A 9741-nucleotide genomic window follows, 5' to 3' on the forward strand; every position below is an offset into this window, starting at 1 on the left:
GTTGCAAAAGTGGATTTATTGACGGGTGCTGGTAGCTCACACCTGTAGTCCTAGCTACTCAGGAGCCTGAGATCTGAGGACCATAGTTCAAAGTCAGCCTAGGCAGGAAAGTCCTTGAGACACTTATCTCCAGTTAACCACCAGAAAACCGCAAGTGGTGCTGTGGCTCAACTGGTAGAGCTGGTCTTGAGCTGAAGAGCTGAGGGACAGTGCCCAGGCCCAGAGTTCAAGCCCCAGGACTGACAAAAAAAAAAGTGGATTTATTGTATGCACCTGTGAGGCTTTTTTGTTTTTGTTTTTCAGGGAGTGTGGGGAAAACACTAAGGCTACAGATATTGACAGAAACACATGCATACATAAACACAGAGAGGGAAAGAAACTGTGTCTGTGTATGTGTGTGTGTGTGTGTGTGTGTGTAACAACTTTTGGATAAAAAGAGGTACTGAGTTTCTGTTGAACCAAAAAGTAGTGAGTTAATAGCTGTTCTGTTTCTGAGGAAAGGCGGGACCGTTCATAGGGGAAGAAGAAGAATTTGGTCTGAGAAGAATTAGGTATTAGAATTCGGTATTTGAGTTCTTCATGTGCTTGCTTCCTCCCACACATTCTCTCTATCCTTCCTCTGTCCCCTTCATTCTTCTTTCCCCATCTTTTCTAAATTCTGCCAACAAGAGACAAGGTTGTGCTGGGGTATCTGATCTCCTCCTAGCCAGGAAAGTGCATCTCTGTCTTCACTAAGTCTCTTGAGCCTGACTCCAGATGGACAGGCATGAGTGGGCCAGGCCTAATCGGGAGACACGACGCTGATGCTTCTGCTGTCTTCTAGGAAGGGAGATGGTGGATTACATCTGCCAGTACCTCAGCAGCGTACGAGAGAGGCGAGTGACCCCGGATGTACAGCCCGGCTACCTGCGTGCTCAGCTACCCGACAGAGCTCCAGAGGACCCTGACAGCTGGGACAGTATCTTCGGGGACATCGAACGAATCATCATGCCTGGAGTGAGATACCATCGCTGAGGGGGGTGATTCTAGATTTAGGGGTACACAGGGTTGGGTGGTACTGAAGCAAGGCCTGTCTTTGAGTCCAGCCCGAGGTAGTAACACATCTTTATTCGCCCCCCCCACCCCTCCCCATATCTAACCCCAACTCAGGGTAGGTGGAGGGGCAGCACTTTGGCTGGAAGTAAGTTTCTGATGTCAGAGATAGCCTGACAACGCTTCAGCTAGACTGAAGTGTTGGGTGGGAAGCTAGGGGAACAAAGGCTGTGACCCACAGACCTGTGGGCATCTAATGGAGTTGGGCAAGGACTGGAGATAGGGTTTTGAGAGGAAAGGACAAGTGTGGAGTGAGGCTGGAGAATGGAGGCTGGAGAAAGGAGGCTGGAGATAAGCAGAGCCAGAGAGTCTCCTCCTCAGTGTTGGAGAGGGGTAGAAGGAGGTAGAGCATACACACGTTCCCCGCTCCAGGCACACCGAGTCATGTTAGGAGGGCTCCTCCAGCCCCTCCTTTCTCTGGGAGGAAAACCCTGCGTCCTTCTTACCTGAGTAGTCTGATGTCTCAGTTGCATTTCAAGGACAGGAAAGGATTTTGCTGGAGCTGATGGGAATCGTGGTGATGGGGGAGGGCGGGGGATGCAACCTGAACTGTGGTTGGCGTGGCTAAGGACCAGTGGAAGCTGGCTGACACTGAGATTCCAGCTGGAATCTTCCATGCTGGGCTGGGTTGACTTCCTGGGCCATCATGGGTGAGGAACAGCACCCCAGTTTCCTTCCGATTGCACAGCATAGGAACTAAACGATACTCATTCGTGTCTCATCGTGATCTTTGTTTGACAGATGAGGAAACCGAGGCCCAGCGAACTTAATTGTCTTGCTCAAAAGTCATAATTAGTATAGGATTTTGGAGGAGGCCAGTATTGTCCCCGAATGCTTGGTTTTTACTCCCCAACTTCTGTTAACTCTGTGGGGGAGTGACGGAGCACCCCCAAATTGAGCTCCGGCACCACCCTGCATCCGTACGCTGTTCCCCCAACTCTCCCTGCTGCACACCTGACTCGTGTGTCTTCCTAAGCTGATGAGAGGTGTTTCTCATCTCCCACTTTCACAACTTTAGACTGAAGATGTAGCAGAACGATGCCCAGAGGCAGGGATGAGAAAAATGTCAAAATGAGGGCAGAAAAAAAGAGAGAAAGACAGAAAAAATGAGGGCACAAGTGGACAAAACCCAAATATTCATTTCTCCTTGAACATGGGGCCTCTTTCACAAGCATCTTTTTGAAAATGTCATCAAGTATAATCTACTGACAGTGCTAACTGTAATCTGGAGGGGCACTGGGCAGCAACGGTCAGGAGAGGCAGAAAGGAGCTGATTCAGTTGATGAAGGTAATCCTAGCAGTTGCTGGGGTGGGGTAGAGGTTGTGGGGTGAGGAGGGGATGGAGGGGGGAGGCTGGGGAGGATGCTGGCCAAGAAGGCTCATTTCGAGACCAAAAGGTCTGTCTGTTTTGATAAAGGCCCAGCTGGTTTATCTCATCTGCTTTATCTTGTAAGAACCGATCCTTGTCTCTTGATAGGGTGAAGCCCCTTCTCTGAGGTTTCTAAAATACTGGAAATGAAGTGGCCGATGTCCATGTCAGCTCCCAGGCTTGGCCTAATTGCAGCTGGCCCTTTTGTAATGAGTTGAAAAGATCCTAGGATACAGACCACCCACTCAAAAAACGAACCTTGATGATAAGGAAATTTATTAGTAAAAGGAAATTTGTCAATAGCCAATAATAACCAGCTGGGACTACTCCTAGGTATCGGGAACTCAGAAGCAGCCCCAGATAGCAACCAACTGGGGTTTTTAATATCCCAGTATGGGCAGGGTGGGGAGAAAGGGGGTGTCACACAAATGGAATCTTTCCAACTCTTCTGTTTTGCCAGCCAAGTGATATACAGAAGCAGAATACAGAAGCTAAATAGCTGGTTCTCAGCAAAAATAATTAAATAAGTAGGTGCCAGGCCTACCACTCAGCATAGAATCAGCTACCCACAAACTACCTCCTGTTCTAAGTTCTTCTTTTTAGGGTTTTTTTTTTGTGTGTGTGTGTGAGTTTGGCTAGCAGTTTCTTGCCATGGCTTCCCAGTATCATCGCCACCCCTGCCCTGGCTTTTTAGCACTATCATAGCTCTTCTTATGCTGCTACGTGCCTCATGATACTTTCGTTCATTCCCCTATGTTTTCAAGTACAGAACGGAGTCATGGATTCTTCCTCTCCTTTCTCTTCCTGAAGCAGGTGGATATATCCTGTCTTGGATCCGTCTAAACAACTAGTAGTTTTAAAGCCTCTAGTTTCCCTTTTATGTAACTTACAAAAGCATTAAGGATACAGGGCCCAACAGTAAAGGCAAGCAGTAGAATCACTAGTGGTCCTGTGATGGCTGAAACCAAGGTCATACCCAGGGGGACCATGAGAAATACTATTGACACCCACCTTTACTGTTTGGAAGTGCCTATTTCCACTTTTTTTTTAAAAGTTACTCTTTTATAAAAGAGCTAAACTTTTATAAAACATTTGAGAATGGTTTGTATCGAGATAATATTTCTCATTTAGGGCCATATAGAGCTCTCCCTACTTTATGAATACAAGCTCTAGCCCCATTCTGTTCTGTAATACTACTTTTGCCAGTGCGTCTACCTGGTGTTTAAGACTGCTATATGCCTGAGGTCCAGATTCACCTGCCTGTTCACTTTTATTTTTAAATGCTTATTCCTCATGAAAGCACAGATGCTTTAATGACAGCAGATCCCAGTATTTCTGCAGTCACCAGGAGGGGTATTAAGTCTTGCATTATTCTTTACTGTCTGGGCAGCAATCCCTCAAGTTTTTACTGCAAAGGAACACCTGGGGAAGCATCCTCAGTATTACATAAAGAGTGCCTCCCTTTCCTACGAGCATTACAATCAGAAGCAACACATTTGTCCAACCCATTGGTTATCTTTACAACCACCTCAAAGTGATTAACTGTGATTCCACCCAGCAGGTTACAGAAACAGAGCAGTTTGTTAGATCCTGCAAGGCTGGGTCTTATTACTAACAAGTGCTGTCAAAAAGCAAATATAACCACATGGTAAGAATAGGCAAGCTGGGCACTGGTGGATCACAACTGTAATCCTAGCTACTCAGGAGGCTGAGATCTGAGGATCATGGTTCAAAGCCAGCCTGGGCAGGAAAGACCTTGAGACGCTTATCTCCAATAAACCACTCAGAAAACTGGAAGTGTCCCAGTGACTCAAATGGTAGAGCGCTTGCCTTGAACTGAAGAGCTGAGGGACAGCTCCCAGGCTCAGAGTTCAAGCCCCATGACTGACCAAAAAAGAAGGCAATACTAAACAAAACTTAACACAACCGTTTAAAGAGAATAGCAAAGAACTTACAGCCATTGGAGGAAGATGCCTTGTAGGAAACACAAGAAAAGGTAGGAGATAGAAAGGATATGATATGTCAAGTTCACTCACATCCTTGAGACAGGGGCCAGTCTGCTGGGGCTGCTACTCCTAAACCCATCAGAAGGAAGCAGATTATTACCATACTGGAGCCAACCAAGGCCATGACTATCTTGAGGACATTATTTGTTTAGTCCATGCCTCAAAGTGACCAAGGCCAACCGGGGGTGTCCCTGCTCTCAATATCCTCTGTGTCTTGTGGCTCTGGTTCCTCCATGATGTGAGGGAGACTAGGTCCATTTTTTTCCTCTAATCCATAGAGCCAGGGGTCCAGTTAACTCAGAGAAGTAAGAAGGTTGGTTTGGTAGGTAGCATTTGACATGCCAGTGGGAGCAGCCTCGAACCTGTCCAGCTGTGGGAGTAGAGAGAATGTCCCACGCAAATCTTAGTTTTAGCAGATCCAAAGCAACCTTCCATCAGGAAGCAGAAGCAGTCATGGGTGATGGAGTCAGGCAGGAGTCCTGTCTACTTTCACTATGGTTGGAGGTGTTCAGGATGACAATGTAGCTTTCCCTTCAGATGACTGTCAGGCTGTCATTGGACTTTACCCAAAAGGGTGGACTGTAGCAGCAGCATCAGGGTCTCTCCACGACTTCAACAGATTGTCACACTTTGTACTGGGCTGCAAATTTCTACATAGACTGGTTAAGAATACATTACATAGGCTTGGCAGGCTGAGGTCCCACTGGTTTTAAAGACAGTTCTAGGCAGTGGCCTGGGACAATTTACCAGGGTAACAATTAACCAGATATTTTAAAATAAAACTAGGATGTTTAGGTAGACATAGAAGGCTTGACCTGTAGCCATCTCTCACAGGTGAGGTCTTTACACTTGTACACTTGTTGCCACTGTTTTCCATGCCTCTTTTTAAAAAATTTATCCTGCTTCATTAAAAAAGAAAAAGACTCTGGTCCCTTTATCTTAAAGGGGGTTAATGGGCAAAGATCCATCTTATGTAACTTCTTCAAGCTGACTCAGGAGTGATGACCCTGCCTAGCCAGGAACCTATAATTTTAGAGTTAGCAAGAATCAGATGTATTACAAGCAGATTTTACTCCAAACTGGAAATTATATATAACATTTAACTTTTAATAACTGTACAGACATTTTCTTGGCCTACAATAGTATAGCTTGCTTAGCATTCTGGTTTGCAAAAACATTTTTCTGGCTGGCTGAGGAACTTAATCTCTAGTGACCTTAACAATGCCCAAGTTACCAGTGTAGGCCTTAAAACAGATCTCAATAGGGACACAATCTCAGGTCCACAGAACTTTTCCTTTTCTGAACAAGTGAATTTATGTGGATGATGCCAGTCCAAAATTCACTGCCAATTAAGGCTTTGAGCAGGATACAGGGGGTTGGGATTTTAAACTCTTCCCCCATTTGATAACTTTAGCTTTTTATTTATTTTTATTTTTTATTTTTTTGGGTCCAGTCGTGGGGCCTGAACTCTGGGCCTGGGCACTGGTCCCTCAGCTCTTCAGCTCAAGGCTAGCGCTCTGCCACTTGAGCCACAGCACCACTCCCAGCTTTTTTCTTTTTGCTTATGTGGTGCTGAGGAATTGAACCCAGGGCCTCATGCATGCAAGGCAAGCACTCTACCACTGAGCCACCTTCCCAGTCCCAACTTTAGCTTTTTATTATCCACTATCACATGGCAAGTTCCTGCCCAATTATGAAGTAGACAAACATGGGCATTAGAAAGGCATGCCTACAAGCTATCTTCCTATCACCTCCCTGCTCTGAGGTTCTGATCGATTTCTTGAAGGGTCAACCACACAAGTGATTCTTGGATCTGACACCACCTCTGCCATCCAAACAGTGGCTTTAACTGCCTCTGGATGCTCAATCACTTTTGTCTCAGGAGTGTCTCCTCCACATTGGGATAAATGCCCTCTTGGCATTTCCTTTGGTCAGTCACTGGACTTGAACTCAGGGCCTGTGCACTGTCCCTTGGCTCTCCAACTCAAGGCTAGCACTCTGCTACTTGTAGCACCAAAGCAACTCTGCCTGCTCTTCCAGCACTCTGCTGGCCAATTAGAGAGGACAGTCTCACAGGGACCTTTCTCTGCCTGGGCTGGCTTTGAACCACAGTTTTCAGATCAGTGAGTCTTACAAAAGTCCACTTTACTCCAATTAAAAGCAACAAAGATGGTTACTGGAGGTAGTCTTTTAAGCATGGGCTTACCTGGAACTTATTAAGAGCCAAAGCTACATCTGACAAATTTTAAGAATTTCCCGTTCTTTTCTGTGGGCCTGTCTGTAATTATTACCAAAAAAAAAAAAAAAACTGCAAAGAAAACTGGGATAGCAATTAAACAATCATTTTGGAAGCCCTAATTTTTCTACTTTAAATTTTATACCCAGAAACTGATTCCTGATTTAAGAAAAAAACTTTTACTAACTTCTGCTTTAACACTTTATATCTTAGCTTCCACTTTTATTTGTATTTTAAAAAAAAACAAACTTTGAAACCCTGGGCACTAGGTACAGCCCATTTCCTCTTGGCCACTTGTTTTAAAGTAGCCATTTTTTGCAGTGTGAGTTTAACTCTTAAAGAACCTTTAAACTCAAAAGACAATTTTTAATGCAAAAATTACAGGCACTAGCACTGTACCAAAAATCCAGAGTTAACACCTTTATGCCTTTTTTAGAAAAGAATATATTCAGGCAATTGTAACCCCTCTGTACAGTATGTTCACAAATAAAATAAAATAAAATTAAAAAAGAATATATTCAGTTGCAAAATAGCATTAAAATCAAATCACATTATACAGATAAACTTTTTTTGTTTTTTGTCGGTCGTGGGCCTGAACTCTGGGCCTGGACGCTGTCCCTCAGCTCTTCAGCTCAAAGCTAGTACTCTACCACTTGAGCCACAGCGCCACTTCTGGCCTTTTCTGCTTTATGTGGTGCTGAGGAATCGAACCCAGGGCCTTATGCATGCAAAGCAAGCACTCTATCACTGAGCCATCTTCCCAGCCCCAGATAAACTTTTTTAAATCTTTAATCCTCCTTTAAGCTTTTTAATTTTAATACATCCCAAGAGGCCTTTTTAAAAATACCAATTACATCATTTACATTTCTATCATCAGGTTTTCAGTGTCCATCTGCAAAGAGAAAAGAGACAGGATGAAGATAGGCCTCCATTCATCCATCCTACAAAATGGGTATATCCCCATCTGACTTCCAGGGTTAGATGAATTGTCTTTGTGCAAGCTTACCCTTTACCATTGTGCGTGGACTCCTCACAGGGCCTGAACCACCATGTTTGGGCTGGCTGAGCTGCACCTTTTGCCAGATCACTCCTTATCCCTGAAAATAGATGCACAGGGTTTTTGTGGGTTTTTTTCCTGTCTTTACCTCTTGATCTCTAACTGAGATAAAATCCAAAGCAGTTCCAAATAGGCAGAATGGGCAATGTCTTTAACAGTGATGAACAAACCTTTATAACCAAATTATTAACATGTTAGCCCCAAATTTTAGCAGTAGAAGGAAATAAGTTTCAAGTTTCCAATGCATTTTTATTAAGCCAGATTACTTAATTACAGTATAAACAGCCTTATTCATGAAAATACCAGATTTTCTAGTTTTTAAATTAAAAATCCTTATAAAACCCTTTTTTAACCAAAAATTTTCTTTAAAACAATGCAGCAATTCTCTACAATTTTTGGTAATGTCCAAATTTTATAGCAGTTTTGAAATTTTAAACCTTACCTTCTCCATTTTTTTTCTTTTTTGTTACAGCATGCTGAGTTTTTATCTTGAACCTGTTCATTTACATATGCTCTTGTGCACAAAGATCCCCTGATTCCCAAGCCACACATTTCCAAATGGCCCATGCAATCTGGGGACCCCAGATTGCAACAAGCAAGGGCTTTTTATACCCCCAAATGGGGAAAGGGGGTGCCATGCCAATGGAGTCTTTCCAACTCTGCTATGTTTTGTAAGCCAAGCAAAATACAGAAGCCAGGCCCTGAGTTCAAGCCCCAGGACTGGCCAAAAAAAAAAAAAAAAAAAATGTAGACACTAGGTCCACCACTCAGAATAGAATCAGCTGCTCACAAACTACCTCCTGTTCTTAGGGGCTTTGTGAGTTTGTCTAGCAGTTTGTCCTATGGTTTCCCAGCATCATCTCAACCCCTGCCCTGGCCTTTTAGCACTATCATTGCTCCTCTTATGCTGCTGAGTGCTTCATTTTGTTTACCTTAGTTCCCTTTGGGCTCTAATTTTTGGCCAGTGGATCACTGGAAACTGGGTGGCTTCTTTTTTTCCCCCAGCCTGCTGCCTCCTACTCTTAAGAATAGAAAGACTAAAAAAAAAAAAAGAATAGAAAGACTCCTTTGTGTGTGTGCATGTGTGTATGTGTGTGCATGCATGCGTGCACGCATGCACGCTAGTACTAGGGCTTGAACTCAGGGTCTAGGTGCTATCCTTTGGACTCTCCTGTCTGGGTTGGCTTCAAACCATGATCCTCAGATCTCAGCCTCCTGTGCAGCTAGGATGACAGGTGTGAGCCACCAACATTGTGCTCATTCATCTATCTTAAACGTGTTGGGCCGCCAGGCACTGTTGACTTATGCCTGCCATCCTAGCTACTCAGGAGGCTGAGATCTGAAGATTGCAGTTCAAAGCCAGCCCAGGCAGGAAAGTCTGTAAGACTCTTATCTCCAATGAGCCACCAGAAAACCAGAAGTGGCGCCGTGTGGCTCAAAGTGGTAGACTGCTAGCCTTGAGCAAAAAAAACCCTCAGAGACAGCATCCAGGCCCTGAGTTCAAGTCCCATGACCAACAAAAAGAAAAGTGTTGGGCCGGGTGAGGGTGGCTCATGCCTGTCATCCTAGCTACTCGGGAGGCTGAGATCTGAGGGATCTCATTTGAAGCCAGCCGGGGTAGAACAATCCTTGTGAGACTCTTCTCTCTCATAAACTATTCAAAACAGACTTAAAAAAGTGGTGCTGTGGCTCCAGGGGTAGAGTGCTAGCCTTGAGCCCAGAGAAGCTTAGGAACAGCACCCAGGCTGTACATTCAAGCCCCAGGACTGGCAAAAAGAAAAAAAATAAGTGTCGGGCCATCTCTAGAGTGGCTTCCCCTTACCAAAGAGGATCAATAGAGGAACCTGGCCACCTGGCCACCGTTGCCAATTGTATGCATGTTCTGCCCCCAGGTGGTTCATTGGCAGAGTCCTCATATGCATGCCTACTACCCAGCGCTTACCTCTTGGCCATCCCTGCTGGGAGATATGCTGGCGGATGC

At 44.7% G+C, this 9741-nt stretch overlaps 1 protein-coding gene across 1 annotated transcript in view; it reads left to right on the forward strand.

Moving 5' to 3' along the window:
- Positions 1 to 579: 579 nt before the first annotated feature.
- The window catches only part of Hdc (histidine decarboxylase), a 25324-nt gene continuing 16162 nt past the window's right edge, over positions 580 to 9741 (forward strand). Inside the window, exons 1-2 of the mRNA XM_013010120.1 lie at positions 580 to 996; positions 9653 to 9741. Coding sequence (XP_012865574.1) covers positions 832 to 996; positions 9653 to 9741 — 254 coding nt within the window. The 5' untranslated portion in view covers positions 580 to 831. The remainder of the gene's footprint in view (positions 997 to 9652) is intronic.

Source organism: Dipodomys ordii, unplaced genomic scaffold (genome assembly GCF_000151885.1).
Source record: "Dipodomys ordii isolate 6190 unplaced genomic scaffold, Dord_2.0 Scaffold11, whole genome shotgun sequence".
NCBI classification, from domain to species: domain Eukaryota; kingdom Metazoa; phylum Chordata; class Mammalia; order Rodentia; family Heteromyidae; genus Dipodomys; species Dipodomys ordii.